This window comes from Siphateles boraxobius, unplaced genomic scaffold, assembly GCF_051911475.1.
Source record: "Siphateles boraxobius isolate OS27281-9 unplaced genomic scaffold, OSU_SipBor_1 126, whole genome shotgun sequence".
NCBI lineage: Eukaryota > Metazoa > Chordata > Actinopteri > Cypriniformes > Leuciscidae > Siphateles > Siphateles boraxobius.
Window position 1 is genome coordinate 375,685 of NW_027508729.1, and position 19,985 is coordinate 395,669.

General features: G+C 39.4%; 1 protein-coding gene across 2 annotated transcripts in view; it reads left to right on the forward strand.

Annotated features, from left to right (window-relative positions):
• The first annotated feature begins 1,997 nt into the window (after positions 1–1,997).
• LOC143733549 (alpha-2,8-sialyltransferase 8F-like) overlaps positions 1,998–19,985 on the forward strand; it is a 70,569-nt gene continuing 52,581 nt past the window's right edge. Inside the window, exon 1 of one of the 2 annotated variants that reach the window (XM_077225142.1) lies at positions 1,998–2,080. In XM_077225142.1, coding sequence (XP_077081257.1) covers positions 2,001–2,080 — 80 coding nt within the window. In that variant the 5' untranslated portion in view covers positions 1,998–2,000. Of the gene's footprint in view, positions 2,081–16,275; positions 16,461–19,985 lie in introns of those variants that run through there. The other variant, XM_077225140.1, reaches the window with a different exon arrangement.

The following is a 19,985-nucleotide window of genomic DNA, read 5'->3' on the forward strand; positions in this document are numbered from 1 at the left end:
GACTTTGGTTCATTCACACTGCCAGGGATTTTCCGGAATCAGAGAGTGCGTTCACACACAACCCGTAAAAATCCCGTAAATCGCACTGATTAAGGCTTCTGTTCACACAGCGCGTGTAACGAGACTGAACACGGCAATGTTACTAGAGCCCCGACCCGGCATCGATCCCGGCATCAATCCCGGGTCGTGTTTGCGTTCACACAGAAGGTGTTCTGGCAATTTCCCGGGATCAACGCACTGTGTGAAAGGGGCTTTAGTGATCTTTTGTCCAGGGTGCATTTTATTGCAGGATGAGTTATATCTCAGTTTTGTCTTAGCAGGAAAATCAATTGACCTATGGCTAAGCCACACCCCCAAAAGTGATGAGCCAATCACAGTGCGCATAGCTAACCCATACACTCGGACATTCTCTGCTTCCACGTCCATTTAAATGCATTGCAGTTAGTCAGTTTTAATTCGTTTTTATATGTTTTTTCTTGTCATTTTAAATTTAAAATGGTCAAACGGTGTGCATGGAGTACATGCAACTCCGACACTAGGTATCCCGAGAGGCTGGGCGACGGCGTGTATTTTTTAGCCTTTCCCAAGCCACATCTCAACCGAGATAAGTGTCGCTCTGGATTAAGTTATTAAGTTATGTTATGCGGTAGACCACAACACCAACTAAACGTGGATTAATTAAACGAGGATGTGTACATCTGTTCTAAGGTAAATCAACAACGTATTTGAACGTTATCTTTAACATCTCTGACGTAACGTTAGGCTAACATTAGAAAACGTTAACGTTAGCTTCTAGCTGCGTTGTACATCATGTCACTTAGCTTCACTCAGTAAATCACACTTCTTACCCTGCAGTGCATGAAAAATGCTGATCCCTCTATCTTGTTGTCTGAGATGGTGATGGCAACGGCAACGAGATACGGTTTATCATGTTTACACTGTGACCTGTACATTTTTGGCTGGAGCTGAAGCTTTTCAACAATTAAATTATTAATATAACCCTCCAATGCATAGTTAAGGCCCTTTTGGTGACTTCGAGATGATATATAATCTTTCTGTCTCCAAAAATCATCAATTGCCTCCTGTGAAATGTCTCCTACTGTGACAGCTGCCATAGCGCCTGTGTCACTGAGTGTCGACGGTTTGTCCGAGTGAGTGGAGGGGGCGTGGCCTAGCCACAGGTCAATTCTTACATTTGAATGTAAGAATTTGATTTTCCTGCTAAGACAAAACTGAGATATAACTCATCCTGCAATAAAGCAATAAAATGCACCCTGGAATTTAGACTAGGGCTGGGTATCAATTCAGATGTTCCGATTCGATTTCGTTTTCGCAAGCTCTAAATTTGATTCGATTTCGATTCTCGTTCCGATTCTGATTCTAAATTTGATTTCGATTCCCAATTCGACTCAATGAATATAGATTTAATACAAATCCTATATTTATAAAAAAGAACGGTGAACATAAGTTTACAAGTGGTTAATGAATAAAAAGAAATTAAGAGCCACAAGCATGTATATTAAACTTTTTATTTTAGGTACACTTTGGTACATTAAAACTCAACTTCAAATGTATACAATGAATAGACAGGATTTTGATGCAAGATGAAAAATTAATCCTGAAAATTGACACGTCACACCAGTCGCATGCCTTGATCAATCGGGATCAGGTTATTTTATGTTTAAAATTAAACTAACATAAAATCTCACAGCATTAGCTGTAACATGGAGGCAAGGCTTTAAACAGTGGAGGAAAACTAATACTGGCTTTAGGGTGATAGATAAATACATATGGAAAAAAATCTATTTGTGGCCTTTGAGAATCGATTTTGATCGACCACATTTTAAAAAACGATTAATCGAAAAATCGAAATAATTTATACATTATTAAAGAATAGTTTTTATCAAAGTTGTGTGTCAATGTTTGCATTATTGTTACAGTCAAATCTGGTGATGTAATTTTTTTCAAACCTCTCATGTGTTTCTTTCTGTAGGATAGACATGAAGCGTTTTACCCAGGAACTCTCCGATTTCTTAAACTGTCCTTACAAACCGAACACGACTGAACAGGACATAAACAGGTGTGCAATTTAATCTCCAGTCCAGTTATGCTATACTTTATTTGCTGATTAACAGGTTATTAAATTAGATGCCTGATGTCACTGCATTAACTGACGTGTTTTTCATCTCTCGTTTTGACTTTGAAAGATGAATCCGTGTGTGTTGTCATTTAAGATAGGATTTCTCTAAGCTGGATCTGCTCGGTAGGTCTACGTCCACACTGAGAGAAATGCTCCTCCCAGAATGAGTGGCATCGCATGAGTGGCATGTTGCCTTCTGTGTCTCCCTTCATTGTTTTCAGGTGGTAATTGTGCATTTGCTGCGTGTCGTCATTGTGGGCACGTGTCATCAGCTGTTCCACCAATCCACTGCTGTGATGCTGGGTTTAAAAAAGCCCATTCATGAGAAGGAAGGCAGATCTCCGCCAGATCTCTTTTAACTTGTGCTCAAAGAGATGCTTTGTGGAACGTACCACTGTTTATGGATGTCTGCGAGTTGATGTTTAGATCAAATGACTTGAGTAACACTCTCCTGAGTTTCTTAAGGGTTATATTGCTAATACTTTGTTATGCCTAGTGCACGTGAGTTGAGACTCTCTCGTAAGTGTGTTGAATGTGCCGCTCTAGTTGTCAGTGTTGTCGACTTTTAAACGAGCGTGCCGTTATTCACTCTGTCTGGTGTATTGAGCAAGCATTAAGTAAATTCTTACAGACTACGGAAGCGTATGCCCAACACGAACGGGAGGTAGAATTTTCTCTGTTAAATTAGGCGTGCAGTGTTCGCCACTATTGTACTTTTGTTTTTAGGAAGTATGGTTTGGTTAAGGCGGCGTACCTGCTGAAGAACTCGGTTTTGTTTCAAAAATTTTCTTTGATAGTTAGTTTAGAGGGACGACTGAAATTAGGTATTATATTTACGTTTTGATTATTTCAATGATTTGGTGACACTCCTGTTTTTCTTTCCTTATTTTGTATTATTTCTATTTTCAATAATGTTGCTTATGGAGCTAGAATATCAAACCACACCCTAATCCTACCCAACAACTCTATCCCTTCACCCCCTTCTGTACACCTAAAGACTTTTAAAAGATTTAGAAAAGACTTTATAAGATTATCAGCTCACATCAAAAGACTTGGGTTCACAGTTTTTAGTCTCAGACTAAAGACTTGCGATAATATCAAACATGTTTGATATGAAAGACTAGAGAAAGACTGGCATAAATCGGGTCGCCGACTGCAGATTATCACCTCACATTTAACGATCGAGACGACGGGAGCGCGCCGAGACTCCAGTAAGATTCCTAAAGACTGCCGGTCTTTAGTCTGGGACTGTGAAAATCCTTTGGTGTACGCCCGGCATTAATTAATTTTTTCATTCTTTGTGAATAGGCCTAAACGTCTTAAACGTTAAGTGACGTTTCCTGGTTGTTTTTCCTGCCCTCACACAGTGCAACAGTGTCTCACATAAATGTTACGTAATCATCCCTTTTTACAGCTTTAAACACGTAACAAAAACATGCAGAAGAAATTTGCCAGTGTCAAAGAAGTTCTGTCTGTTAAGCTGGGTCAAAAGACCACATGCCTCTGTGTTAATGTCAAATGGAGCACTGTCGTCCTCTGCGATCTCAGGCAGAAGACTCCTGATGACATCCTCATTGTGAACAAGAGAGTTGGTGAGATCATAATGACTGATCCAGCGAATTTCTAGTAGTCTTTTCAGTGTGTGTGTACTGTATCTATTTGCAACATAATGTCTGTGACAATGTGTTCAGTGAACTGGACCAGTCAAAGAACTTCTTTGCCACAGGTTCTGCTTGTAGCCGTGCACATGTGGGATATCTTTACACACTTTGTTTAGCGCACCGGCCCTCACTCCTGACGTGACAGAAGCACATCATAACACTGAGACACTGATTTGTCACCATTGTAACCCAGGTCAGACAGATTAGACATAATTTGGTCACTCACATACTCAGCACCAAGCAATGAGGCCGATTAGGTGTTGCTCTGGGACAAATCTAATGATGACTGACAAATTCTCAATGTTACACTGATCCCTGGTCCCATCACTTTTAATAAGGCCAGGAGAGTCAGCCTCCTCATTCATTCATTCAAACCTTTATTTAACCAGGATAAAAACTCCTTGAGATTACAAATCTCTTTTACAAGAGTGTCCTGGCAAGTGGCAGCAACGCTCGTACAAATAATTACAGAAACACTTACAGAAAAATACAAAGACACACTTTCACTCTTCATATTCAAACAACATCATCATAAAAAACCTAGTCCTAAATCAATTTAATTTAAGTACAGTGACACACAGACTGCCTTTCTGCAAGATCCTTTAAAAATCCTTTAAAAGAATATAATGAAATCAACTCCTTCAACTGTAGCTCTTTCTGTTTCTTATTCCATGCAAATGGTGCTGCAAAATTAAAAGCCTTTTTACCAAATACAGTACAGGTTTTAGGGACTGTCAAATAAAAACAGATCCTGTGAGCGCAGGTGATATGTCCCTGAAGGCCTTGGGATAATGTAAATATTCAGATAAGAAGGAAGGAATCCTAATACTGCATTATAAATAAAAAGAGGCCAATGCGTCCAACGCCGAATGGAGAGGGAAAACCATCCTACCCGAGAATACAATAAACAGTGATGAGTGAGAGATTTTAAATTTGTGATGAATCTCAAGGCTCCATGAAACACAGTGTCCAAAGCATGAAGACATTGAGAGGTTGAATTCATGTATAAAATATCTCCATAGTCCAAGACAGATAAGAATGTTGCATTTACTAGTTGTTTTTTTTTTTTGCTTCAAAAGATAAGCAGGACTTAATTCTAAAGAAGAAACCTAACTTCAATTTCAGTTACTTCAACTCCTCATATTTGGTCTGGATGTCTTATGGCGCTTTTCCACTGTATGGTACGGTACGGCTCGGCTCGACACGGCTCACTTGTGGCGCTTTTCCACTGCATGGTATGGTACGGCTCGGCTCGACACAGCTCACTTGTGGCGCTTTTCCACTGCATGGTACGGTACGGCTCGGCTCGACACGGCTCACTTGTGGCGCTTTTCCACTGCATGGTACGGTACGGCTCGGCTCGGCACGGCTCACTTGTGGCGCTTTTCCACTGCATGGTACGGTACGGCTCGGCACGGCTCACTTGTGGCGCTTTTCCACTGCATGGTACGGCTCGGCTCGACACGGCTCACTTGTGGCGCTTTTCCACTGCATGGTACGGTACGGCTCGGCTCGACACGGCTCACTTGTGGCGCTTTTCCACTGCATGGTACGGTACGGCTCGGCTCGACACGGCTCACTTGTGGCGCTTTTCCACTGCATGGTACGGTACGGCTCGGCACGGCTCACTTGTGGCGCTTTTCCACTGCATGGTACGGCTCGGCTCGGCACGGCTCACTTGTGGCGCTTTTCCACTGCATGGTATGGTATGGCTCGGCTCGGCACGGCTCACTTGTGGCGCTTTTCCACTGCATGGTACGGTACGGCTCGCTTCGGCTCGCTTTAAATGGTACCACCTCTGTTGAGGTTCCAAGTGTACCGTACCGATACTAAAATGTGACGTGGAAGCACTGTAGATCACTGATTGTTCAGACAGACAGAATCGTCACTACCGCAGCGTCATTGTATTTGCGAGACATCAAACCCGCTAGATTTAAATAGCCAGTAACAGCCTCCAATGTTTTAAAACTACTTGCTTGACTTGCTTGAAGAAGAAAAAAACTTCCAAAAAAGAAATGGCTGAATCGTGGTCAGTGGACAAGAAGCGCAGACGTTCCTCTTGTTGGTTGCCGAGGAGCAGATAAACTATAACGATCAGTCATAATCCCACCCACTTTGAAGCGGTACTAACTGCAGTGGAAAAGCAACCGAGCTAAAGCGAACCGAGCCGTGCCGCGCCGCGCCGAGTCGTACCACGCAGTGGAAAAGCAAAGCGAGCCGAACCGTGCCGCGCCGAGCCGAACCGTACTGAGCCGTACCGAGCCGTACCATCCAGTGGAAAAGCGCCATTATAGTACAATCGGCAAGAGTTTGAATGATCTCGTTCTGAATCAAATCGGACATGTATTTCACATTTTCGGGAATGCTTTTTGCGATCTCTGTGAGTTTAGGGTGTTTTTGGAGGGTGTAATCAAACAGCTGAATTAAAAGACCTTCCTTTTTTTTAATTGGTCTAGCCTACTTTTGTGAATGCTTCATCTCTTTCCGAATTGGAGACACAAAATTTACAGCAGGGCAAGCAAGAGCTGGCATCATGCAAGGCGGCTCCGACACAGATGCAGAGCTGGAGGATGGTGCGTGTGGGTTTTGTGTAGGATATGCGTTTGGAGGATTTACCGTCGCGGATGCAACAACACTCTGCTCAGTGTTGCTAGCAGAGGGACTGGGCTCGTCAGAGGCAGCTTGCATGGAGGGTGAAGGACAAGTTGCCTGTTTTTTAATGAGCCACTTATGCATTTTTTATGTTTAATAAAAACTGGTATTATAACGATTGTACTTGTCTAATTATTACTTATCCAAAAGTCAACTTCAGTGACTAGCCGCTGACTAAGCAGCCTTACTGTACGTTCACACCGCCGCCGACTTGAGCTTCCAAAGCTACCGGAAGTCATTCATTCTCAAGAGAAGCTGGCTTCTCTCAGCTGCAAGGAGCGTCAAATCCTTCGGCGTCGCGTTTTGAGCGTCGATCAGAAAGTTGAAAGTAGCTCAACTTTATGGTAATGAGGTATGACGCGGTTAAACGGCAAGCAGCGGCAAAAGCCAGCAACCAATCGGAATATAGACGTCCTCCGCGCTGGCTGATCCCGGAGAAAGATGCGATGTAAACTTTCGTTCCTACCAAAGCATTAGTTCAGATAAAATGGAGGAGAAGCTAATCATCGCCGTTGCTGGGTTTCCTATCATTTATGATATGACGTTGTTTGCTTATAGGGACCAGTTACAAAAGAACGAGGCATGGGATAAAAGAGTTGGGATAGTTCAAATTTTTTTGCTTAAAGTTGAACTTATTTTAACTTGAATGACGCGTTTTTTTAAAACGCTGTGACATGCGCGAGACGTGGCAAAAGATACAAAGCTCGAGCACACAGTCTAGCGCGTGTTTCCATAGTTAAATAGAAAAGCAGTGAAGTGGAATGCAAAAACACCAATCTCATGTGACATTTCATGTTGTGACACTTCTCTTCTCCCTGAGCGACCAAAGCGTCAACAAGCTTCCCTGTACTTTTTGACAAGCGTCCTTGACAGGGCGTCCAGAGCTTCTTTGCCGCTCAAGTCGGCAGGGGTGTGAACGTACGGTTAGCTAGGGTACGTTACCCAACAAATTAATAGCCTACTAAAATGACAAAAAATGTGCCCCTGTGACAACAAGTTTGGACCCCCTTGTGGCCCCCCCTAAATGTGGAGTCTGAAATAATTTTTACAAAACTGTTTTTTGCATGCGTTATTAGACAGTGGCAACGTGAACACAGATGTAACCCACACATTTGGTGGAAGTTTTGCGTGAATATTCTAGTTCAAGCCCAAAGGGGAAATTCTGAGCGAATATTAGTTCAAGCAAAGAAGGATATATTATTAATATGTTGTATTTGAATTTAATGCATTACAGAAGTGTAACGTTAGATCAGCTAATCTTAACCTGCCCGTTTGTGGCAGTTTGAAAAAGGATAAAATAGGGGGAGACCAGGGACGGTTGTAACACCTTGAATTCCTCCAATCAGAAACTGTGCTCATGCTCAGTTAGTGTCCCTCCATTTTTTGCCAAAAAGGGAGCCACATTTGAAACTTCCCGACGGAGTTATCGACAAAAGGTTTTTGAGGTAAAAAAAAAACACTTTTCTTTCTGATGTACATTTTTGGATGCTGTTATAAGTTAAAGGTGCAGTGTGTGATTTTTTCCGACATCTAGCGGTTCAGCTGCGAGTTGCACTGAGGGCTCAGCCCACTGCTCACCCCTCCCTTTCAAAGAAGCTACGGTGCCTGAAACTGGACAAACATATCGTCGTCTGAGACAGCAGAGAATAGCCAGAGTAAGCCAAGAGTGTGTAACATTGTCGGTGCTGAGTGTTTTTACTTAAAGCACACTAAGTAAACGAGTTGTAACGTTAAACAGGGTTCCCGCGGATCCTTAAAAAGTCTTAAATTAGATTTTTATAATATAAGGCCATAAAAAAGTCTTATAACGTCTTACTTTTTACTTGTGTAAGGTCTTCCATTTTAGATGATACTTTGACTTTGACATATCTAAATGTTTTCAAAATTAAAACTATCTAATTAGCGTACATATTATTTTTTAGTATTCTACCTTCGTGGATTTCCTTGTTCACCTCACAATTCGCATCCCATTCGCGCCAGCATTACGTCTGTCTCCTGCACGCGCGAGGAGAGAAGAAGAAAGTTGGTAAATGTCAGTTAAGTTGTAAATTCATTCTTTATGTGTGTAGGGGTGTGCGATGTGTATTGTCTATTATGATAGTGTAATCATTGTTTTAACTATGTACTGTGAGCTGACATTGCGTTTGTCTATCGTCCTTGCTGTGTGCAGTTCATAGGTAGGTCTTATACAGTATTTATATCATTATGTTCTTATATTAGAATATCACATCAGCAAAGGTGCCGTTTTCCCGTGCACAATTGCAACTGTGATATTTAGGGTGAATTGCCCTAATGTGGGACATTTTTTGCACTTCAGACTTCTGTGACATATTGCGATGTGTAACCAAAACATTATATCCACACCCAATACCTTTTTAAAAAACCCAGTATGTGTCCTTATCAAATCAAAAGAGAAAATTCAGATAACCCATTCATAAGAGAAATTATAGAAATATTAGTGCTCTTATTGCAAGTTGTCTGAGAAAATCTGCAGCTTCCTAATGTGGGACAGTTGTGTCCCCAATATGGGACACTGAAAAATCTATAATAAAAGACCAAAAATCACATTGATACATGTAGAATAGTATAATCTTATTTTATTTTAGATTCTTTTTTAAATCTTAGTTAGTAATTGTCTTGGTTATGAATGGATGAAACATGTAAAATAACACAATTTTTAGTTATATTATCCATTTCCAGTAAACCAGTATCACAATCCATAAACAAGTTCATTATATCAGTTATAGTGATGATTTTCTAAAACATCTAACAAATAAACAGAGACTCTTCGGACCAAAATAATTTGGTATAATTACAACTAAAAAATAAATGTACAATTGTTTCTGTTTCCTCTTTACAAAAACAGCATAATGGAGAAACCCCTTCATTAAACTTACTGATAAAATCATTACATGGATAATATCTATTTATTATTTTAAAGTGAGTTTCTTTGACTTATTTATTAGGAATTACATATTTATTCATATCTTGACCACAGAATCTGAAAAAAGGTAATGAAAATCCTGTTTCCATTTCATCAATGCCTTAGGTGAAAAATTGTTTTCTTTAGTTATGATTTGTCTAATATAAACATTATTAATATTTGTATTAAAATTAAAAAAGTTGTATTAAAACAAAAAATGTGTATTTTTAGGTGATTCATACATTAACTCCACATAGTGAAAAACACCACAAGAAACAAACATAAATACACATATACAAAATGTATACAAAAATACACACGCATACATAAATACACATTTATACATGCTTGCTGTAAAAGTACATGGACACCGTAAAAAACATCAGTAAAACCTTCATAAACTGCAGTATTCAAGACTGTGACTACACCATGACACTCATGTCAAAGTCCACATTTAAACCTTTAGGATGTAAGGCGTCCAAAGTATGGGATAGTTACCATCCCTAAGGAGTGCTAAGAGTGTTTGGGTAGGGGCTGATCTTATAGGGCCCCGTCTGGACACAAACAAAGGTGGATCCTTAAATTTATCCTGAAGAGAAGAATCATCAGATATTAGGTGCCAATATTTCATTATGATGTTTTTAATAATAAAGGATCTTGGAGTAAAAGTTATGCAGGAGACAGAGAACTTTTGATCCTTTTTAACACTCTTTTTCAAAAGGTGTGGACGTGGTGTGGAGAGGGCGATATTATATGCCTCTTCAATACTTTTAGTGGGATAACCCCTAGTTAGAAATCTTTGTTTCATATCTATAGCATTCTCTTTAAACTCTTCAATTGAATGGCAAATCCGTCTGAGTCTAAAAAATGGACTCTTCGGCAGGCCATTTTTTTAGGAAACTGGGATGCGAGCTGCTTGCCAAAAGGAACGAATTACGATCAGTCTCTTTACGGTAGAGAGTTGTGCTCAATCTACCCTCTTCTAGTTTGATCCACATGTCTAAGAAATGCACACGTTTTGAGTCGGATTCTACACTGAATTTTAGATCAGGACTCATCCTATTGAGGTGAGTCGTGAATTCATTCAACTCATCTTGGGACCCTTTAAAAACACACAAGACATCATCCAAATATCTAAATTATCTGATGATATTACTGAAGAAGGGATTTCTATCCTCATTAAAAATAAACTGTTGTTCAACGAATCCAACATACAAGTTAGCGTAACTGGGGGCAAAGGTACTCCCCATACTTGTGCCTTTAACTTGGAGATAATATTCACCCTGGTGGAAAGCAAAGAAGTTTAATCTGAGGATTAATGATGCTAGATCACACATAAAAGTGTTGGGCGGTTTCACATCCTCAGGACGATTCTGTAGGTAATATTCTAGTGCTATAATACCTTGTTCATGGGAAACATTAGTATATAGACTTTCTACATCAAACATCGCTAAAATAGTATCAGGGGGGAGATCCTGGGGTTCAGAGATTTTATTAATAACATCCGTAGAATCTTGTATTAAAATTAAAACCAAAAAATAAATAAACCATGCCCCACCACACATTTTTGACTCGTTGAAGTACTGTCCCACATCAGGCTGATCATGCTGTCCCGGATTTGGAAACCACATTTCCTAATGTGGGACACTAGGAAATTTGATAAAAATATAAAAAATATATAGTTTATACACATAAAGTTACTCTAGTTTTTGATGGACAAACATCTCATAAGCATATAGGCTAAAAAAAATAGCAGGATTGCTTTGTTTAAAATCTATTTAACTCCTTAACATCAAATTTGTTAAAACTCTATGTCATTAACCTTCATATGGTTTTCACACAAGGAGTGATCCTGTTTGATGATTGCTCCACCCTCAAAAACGATTTGACATTTGATAGGTCATGTGATTTTGATCACATGATACCACAGCTTTGTCTAACCCCATAGTTCCACTGTAATTCTTGTATTTATGGGGGACCTACAAACACTAGACCTTAGGTGTCCCACATTAGGCAGTATCCCACATTAGGGCAATTCACCCTATGTTATACAACTGTTAAATTAACAATAAGTTACTTAACAGTGAGTTACTTTTTAGACACAATATTGTCAATATTGTTTGTTTTCCCTTTATTTCGCCGACTAGAATTTCATAATGAAACAGTAGCAGAGTCTCAATGCAACAGACAGTGATGATTTATTGACTGAAATCCGCCTTTTGAACAAATCACTTGCTGCTTTCCTGAATGAATCAGTTGTTTGAACGAATCGGTTGAATGAATGAATACCTCAACTCACTTATTAAGACAGTGACTTGCCGCCGCCTACTGGCGGTTTTAGTTTCAGATTTAAAGTACCCTTTAATTAAAACGTCAAAATTAGAAATCATTTCATATTTAAATATTAATTTTAAAAATATATATGTTTGCAGTTTTTCACATATCATGTTATACTCAATTTCTCCATCCATTTCTTTGCACAAAACTCTCCAGAAAGTGCCATTTAATGTTTTTTTAACAAAAAAAACATCCCCATATAATGAAACCCAATTTAACCCCTGACTGTGACTAATACTGAATATGTAATGCAAATGTAAAAATATAATGGAAATGCAAATACATTGTTGAATGATTATAAACATGGTATTTTGCCTGTCAATGCCTGCAGTGCAGAAAATGATATGACAACAATAAGGTCTACATGTAACTGGCCCCTCTAACAGTAGGGGGAGAGTGGGGGCGGTTGCAACACTTTTTACATTTCATTTAGTTTCTCAGCGACTGTTTGTATTAGAAAGACAAAATTATATGTATATATATATATTAAGCCCATATATGTCACTTACCTGCCCATACTGTTGCAACATATGTACATATGATAATATGAAAGAAATTTGTACTTAAATGGACCCTGAAAAATGTTGCAACTGTCCCCATATATCGGGATAGTTGCAACAGTACCGAGGGGCAGTTGCAACAGTCATTCAGATGTAATAAAACTCATACTTCGGCATAATTTTTCAAATCTTTTTTTAGTTTACAGGTGCTGGTCATATAATTAGAATATCATCAAAAAGTTGATTTCAGTAATTCCATTCAAAAAGTGAAATTTGGATATGATATTCATTCATTACACACAGACTGATATATGTCAAGTTAATTTTGATGATTATAACTGACAACTAATGAAAACCCCAAAATCAGTATCTCAGAAAATTTGAATATTGTGAAAAGGTTCAATATTGAAGACACCTGGTGCCACACTCCAATCAGCTAATTAACTCAAAACACCTGCAAAGGCCTGGTCTCTCAGTCTAGTTCTGTGGGCTACACACTCATGGGGAAGACTGCTGACTTGACAGCTGTCCAAAAGACGACCATTGACATCTTGCACAAGGAGGGCAAGACACAAAGGTCATTGCTAAAGAGGCTGGCTGTTTACAGAGCTCTGTGTACAAGCACATTAATAGAGAGGCGAAGGGAAGGAAAATATGTGGTAGAAAAAAAGTGTACAAGCAATAGGGATAACCGCACCCTGGAGAGGATTGTGAAACAAAACCCATTCAAAAATGTGTGGGAGCTTCACAAAGAGTGGACTGCAGCTGGAGTCAGTGCTTCAAGAACCACAGCGCACAGACGTACGCAAGACATGGGTTTCAGCTGTCGCATTCCTTGTGTCAAGCCACTCTTGAACAAGACACAGCGTCAGAAGCGTCTCGCCTGGGCTAAAGACAAAAAGGACTGGACTGCTGCTGAGTGGTCCAAAGTTATGTTCTCTGATGAAAGTAAATTTTGCATTTCCTTTGGAAATCAAGGTCTCAGAGTCTGGAGAAAGAGAGGAGAGGCACAGAATCCAAGTAGCTTGAAGTCCAGTGTAAAGTTTCCACAGTCAGTGATGGTTTGGGGTGCCATGTCATCTGCTGGTGTTGGTCCCCTGTGTTTTCTGAGGTCCAAGATCAACAAAGCCGTCTACCAGGAAGTTTAAGAGCACTTCATGCTTCCTGCTGCTGACCAACTTTATGGAGATGCAGATTTCATTTTCCAACAGGACTTGGCACCTGCACACAGTGCCAAAGCTACCAGTACCTGGTTTAAGGACCATGGTATCCCTGTTCTTAATTGGCCAGCAAATTCACCTGACCTTAACCCTATAGAAAATCTATGGGGTATTGTGAAGGGGAAGATGCGATACGCCAGACCCAACAATGCAGAAGAGCTGAAGGCCACTATCAGAGCAACCTGGACTCTCATAACACCTGAGCAGTGCCACAGACTGATCGACTCCATGCCACGCCGCATTGCTGCAGTAATTCAGGCAAAAGGAGCCCCTACTAAGTATTGAGTGCTGTACATTCTCATACTTTTCATGTACATACTTTTCAGTTGGCCAACATTTCTAAAAATCCTTTTTTCGTATTGGTCTTAAGTAATATTCTAATTTTCGGAGATACTGAATTTGGGATTTTCATTAGTTGTCAGTTTTAACCATCACAATTAAATTAAATAAACATTTGAAATATTTCAGTCTGTGTGTAATGAAGGAATATAATATCCAATAAGACTGTGACACTGGGTTGAGGTCTAACAGTCTCAGGTGAGAACTCAGCTTGCTCCGGAGGAACTGCAGAAGAACTGGTGGTGGCGGCCGGTCTGTCACCAAAGATGGTGCAAAGTCACTGTCTTTGAATTTATCCCTGTAAGCCTACACTCTGCTTTAATACGTTCCTCATGCTTAGGCCTACCTCTTTAGTGCTGAGACCATAGAAAAGATCAGGTGCTCTTTTTAGGTATTCTGCCAGGCTATCTTCCTGTTGGACTGAGAAGACCCTTCTCGGGGTCCAGTTACCTGTCCTCATCTCTTCTCCTTGACTTAGTCTCTCTCTCTTCGTAATAAAGCGGTAGAGGTTTGTGTGGCAAATTGAATAGTTTTGCCAGAGACCTCACTGTCCTGCTGTCATTGCTCACTACAGCAGCAGCTAAGGACAGAATAGGTAGAGGGACACCCCTATCTGTTGTCCTTTTCCTGTCTTGTGGCATAATGAAAAAACAGAACAAAAAAAGGAGGATACACTGCAGCCTAGTTTGACTTTTAAAAAGGCAATTTGCTGAAATACAAAGAGGAGACGCCTGGCTCTTGAAATTGTTCTTTATCAAACTACTGAATTGCCTTGTATATCAATTTTATCTAATTGTCATTATTATTGTCATGAGGGACAGTTGCAAAAATGCGTTGCAACTGTCCCACCTCCTGGCAGCCATCTTAAAACTAGCAATGCTAGCCTAACACATTAGCTTTAACACATTGTACCTAAGTCTATTAAGAGCTAAGAAACTACACATTCAAATTATAAAACTATAAAGATCAATACTTAAACCGTTTAAACAGTATGACAAAAAATCTAGTTGTAAAAAAAGTTACTTTTTTAGTTTGAATTTCAGTTCTCCCATAAGGAGGTTTAACATGTGGCTGTTAACTTCTAGAAAGAAGGAGGGGCATACTGAGCATGTGCAGTAGGAGTGTCATGACTCCAGCTCATTCCTGATTGGAGAAATCAGCAATGTTGCAACTGTCCCCACTCTCCCCCAACTGGCCCGGCTAAACTTAGCAACAAGAATGTGGACATATGTTCTTGTTTTTTTTTTTTTTTTGAGAATATATTATTGATTGCGGATTCTGATTTGTATACCTTATTTCACAATATTTTTGACTTGTGGATTTTTATACATATATTCCAATTTAATTATTTATGATAGTGAATTTGTAATTAATAGTTTATCATGTTTTTGGTGAGATATATTTTCTTCGTATTTTCTCTCTTCTGTTTGTCCTGCGCATGACCAGGTGTTTCACGACTCGTGTGATTAATTGATTGCTGTTTAAATTAACTCTGATTGTGTTTGTCACACACACACACACACTCACAGCAGAAGGCTCATTAAATCAGCCCGATCTAACGGCAATTCGTACGAATTTTACGAGGTGGCTAATTGTACGAATTCATACGACCTTACTCGTACGAATTAGTAAGATTTTTGCTAAATCGTACATATTTTACGAGTTGCCCAATTCGTATGAATTTGTAGGCTACGAATGACCTACCCCTGACCCCGCCCCTAAACCTACCCATCACGTGGGTTCAGACAAATAGTACAAATTCGTATGAGTGAGGTCGTACGAATTCATACGAATTAGCCACTTTTTAATCACTCGTACAAATTCGTACGAATTGGTCGTGAGATAGCGTTGCATTAAATACAATGCATTGGTGTGCCGTTGCTTCGCACCTGTTTTTGTTTGTTTTTTGTTTTTTTAAATAGGCTTAACTAAGCCATGAAATAATAAAGGCTTTTTGCAGAATGTAAGATATTCTGCTCTACACCTTTTAGGGAATTATAAAACAAGATCAACTCAAGCTCTTCTAAACAGTGTTTGTGTGTGTGTGTGTGTGTGTGTGTGTGTGTGTGTGTGTGTGTGTGTGTGTGTGTGTGTGTGTGTGTGTGTGTGTGTGTGTGTGTGTGTGTGTGAGAGAGAGAGAGAGAGAGAGAGAGAGTGAGAGAGACAGAGAGAGAGGTCAATTGTGAATCAGTAGTAGCCTACACTGGATTGCAAAACTTCGTGTTTTTAGGGCTCCTCCATATCTTATCGTTGTTTGGCTTTATGATAAAATAATGCATCTACTTTCGAAAATAATCTAAACACCATTCTCGACCAAAACACAAAACTACTACTACTACTAATAATAATCGCATCTTCCCTGACATAATTCCACAACGCAAATTACAAGTCAATATCCGGTTTAAAATCACATGGCTATTTTACAGGATAATAGCGAGTTTAAGGGGGGTGGAGACGAGATACGTGTGGGCGTGTGCGTGCGTGCGTGCGCGCGTGTGTGTGTGAGAGAGAGATTCAGGGGTAAAGGGCGACACACACACACACACACGCACACACTCGTGCATGACTGAATGTGTCTCTGATGGCATCGGCGTCTCTCCAGTGGGTCTTGACACTGCTGATGGTCCTGATCATCTTTCAGGGGGTGTGTGTGATGTTTTACTACACACCCGACACACACTCGTCCAGGTGAGCGCTTTTATCTCGATATTTCATTATATTTCAATAAACGCTATTAAATGAATTCAAATCGGGCTTCGTGTCGCTGGTTTTTAAGTAGCCTAAAGTCTATGACTAGTTTAAGATTTGCGTCTTAAGTGAGTTTTTTTTTTATTCTAATTGATGACACTAATACAATATGATATTGTGCTTGCTCATGAAGTTGTTAAATTGTTTTCTGAGGAGTCTAAGAAACACACAAGTGTATTGTTATTTACTTGTCATTAGTTTAGATGGAAACATCATTATAATATTAGTCGGAATATAAATGTTTTAGATTTGTTACGCAGGAGAGTAGAGCTGATCAACACTGAATCAGAGATAAAGGTGTTTCACTCTATTGTGCTTCAAATAAATCCATCAATTTACTGCGGTGAAAATGTTTGAACCATTTGCTGTTTTTCTGCACAAGTAATAACGCAAGTCTGACAATGTGCCAATTAATGTATTCACCATTAGAGCTGGACGATACTTGTGTGACGATATAAACAATCGCGGAGTTGACATATGCAGATGAAGTTACACAGAGGCTACTTGTGTAGGCTTATATTTAAAGTCCTGGCAATAATATAATTGGCCTACATATTGCGATGGTAAAAAATAAATAAATTATTGTATTTATTTATTAGTAGATCTGAGGGCTAATCTCAACTAGCCTTGTTTTCTGTTCAGATGGAATGAAAATGAAGTTGCGCTTCGAGTGAAACGGAAACTTCTGGAACAAGTTAAAAATACATGCAGATAAGTGTAGCAACAGATATTCATCAGCGGATTGTTTTAGGGAAGTGAGATTTATGAGCACTTCTTTTTTGTTCAACATTAGTAAAAGTCTTGCTGAAATTTACACAAGTAGCCAATATTCCTATCGAGCAATCATCATTTCATTGGCATGTTCTTGCAAAAACCTTCTGGTGCTCTTCGTTTTCTCTTAATGTTTTACTTAATCGGAATGGTACGAAACTTTGTAAAGGTTTTGGCACTTGCAATGCGTCACAAACAACCAAATAAAATTAAATAAATAAATATGTATGTAATATATCTATGTATATTTCTTTATCTCAGAACCATGGGACCACACTCTTTTTTTAAATATTAAATTTAATATCATGCTGCAGAGCATAACTTGAACATACTCGAAGTAGCTGTTGCAATCCTGCACTAAGGAGACATATAACTAGATCATCAGCATACATCAAATGGTTAATGAGACTATCACCTATTACTCATCCATCTTACAATTATTTAACTTTATAGAAAGACCATCCATGTACAGGTTAAAAAGAAGAGGTGACAATATCCCCCCCCCCCCCTTGCCGAATCCCATTCGTCATATAAAACGGTTCCGATACGTTCTAACTTTTAAGGTTTGATGTTTATAAGATGTTGTATTCCATCCCTCACTGATATATGTATAGCTGTCTGCTGGCAATAATATTTGGCTGGAAAAAGCTAACTTGCTATCCTGACAAAATCTGATTAGCTGTTTCTGGCCAAACAAAGAATTATTATCATATATCAGCATTCATACCCCCTAATATAAATATACTTGTACATACACTTTCCTTTAACAAAGCACTTATAAAAGCAAGCCTATTCATATATTCATCTTTGCTACATTCATATGGAGAATATACGTTAAAAATTACAAATACCTTCTTATTATGCTCCACTTTGATTGCTATACACCAGTCTACCTCTAATCTAATCACACAGATCAGTGGATCGTACTTATGCCAGAATATGGCCACACCCCCAGGTATCCTGCCACGCAATATTCTCAAATCAGTTGTTGATTCTCCCACTCCATGAAAATCCTCATTAACAGAGTTTAGTTTGTCTAAATCTTGTTTTGATAAGAAGGTCTCTTGTACACATAAAATGTCTGCATTCCCCAAGAGTTTGTCAATAAAAATCAGTTACGCTTTATCACTGCAAGGCCGTCTAACTTGATCCAATGGCGGTATTCGAATTAGCGGTGAAGGTCTTTGTGTGTTACTGTCTTTTCTCATATGCATTAACTCGTTATTTCATCTGACTCCATAAATGAAAAAAGGCTTTAATGATATCTGTGCATCATTAAATGTGAGCGAATGTTTTACTATTCTTTTAAACTCTTGAATGAAAATAATGCCAAAGTCAAATAGAATAATCAAATATCACAATTTAATATGTCAGGTAAATGTGCTTTACAATTCCATAATCAATTCCAAGGTAATCAATGCAAAACATCAAATGCTCTAGAACAAAGAGGAAAATACCCGACAAGAAATACGTGAGGCAGAGAGACTCGGCTCTTGACCTCACGGGCTGATCTGGATACAGAAAAGAGCCCCGAGCTCTCGCTACGTTTCATTATATACCCAGACCTCATTTCAAATCTAAACATCATCCACAGTGGAATTTTACCTGTAAGTCACCATTTGCTAGCAGTGGAAAATTAGCATTCAGTCAAATAGTCAGAAGTTGTTAACTCAAAGACACACCCTCCAGTGTGGAAGATATTTCTAAACTTCCCAAGAACTTTATTACCTTTTGGCTTACTTCTTTGGGAAAGAGACATTTGTACCAGTCGCACAAAGACATTTCAAATAATACCAAACATGTATAAACCTTGATGATAATCATTCACATTAAACCATTTCGATTCTTGTGTGAGTTTGGGAGATCTCTGCCAGGATGAAGAATGGGGAGAGAAATGTATATTAGGATGAGGGAGGTTATATGACAACTCTAAGATTCATAAATCATGTTCATAACTTCATTACAGCAGAGGCATGCGCGTCAGATGCCGACACACTTCTTAAACTAGTACAGTAGGTGTTACTATGTCCACTGGGCCTGCATTTGCCCTGGGTTTGCGTGCCTCAAAGATTCGGTGTACAAATACTCCATGTGGCCAGATCTGTGGCTCATATACATCGTCCACCTTATCACATTCGACAGTTACTTCAAAGGAACTGTATCGATTCTGTGGGAATTCATCTTTTGGCAAGAAACATCACAACGGAGTTTATCCTTCAAATAATTAGCCAATGTCTCAGAGTCTAAGTCAGGTGAAATTTTGGAGCAAAAACACTCACCAGCTTAGTCTTCACAACTTGTATATTCCCCTCAGGACAAGTTCCAACAATGCTGTTTAACTTCTTCCCTCTTGATTGATTTAGACAGGACTTTGACTGTGCTTTTACGTTCTCACTCACATATTTCAGCCGGTGACCCTCCTTCACCATACGGCTCTATGCAGGCGACACAGCAAGATGACCCCTCGATTTCACATCCGGCACTCCTTCGACTACATCAGAGGTCTTCAATCCTGCTCCTGGAGGGCCACTGTCCTGCAGAGTTTAGTTCCAACCCTAATCAAACACACCTGAATCAGCTCTTCAGGATCGCTTGAATATACAAAGGCAGGTGTGCTGATTCAGCAAATTCACCTGACCTTAACCCTATAGAAAATCTATGGGGTATTGTGAAGAGGAAGATGCGATACGCCAG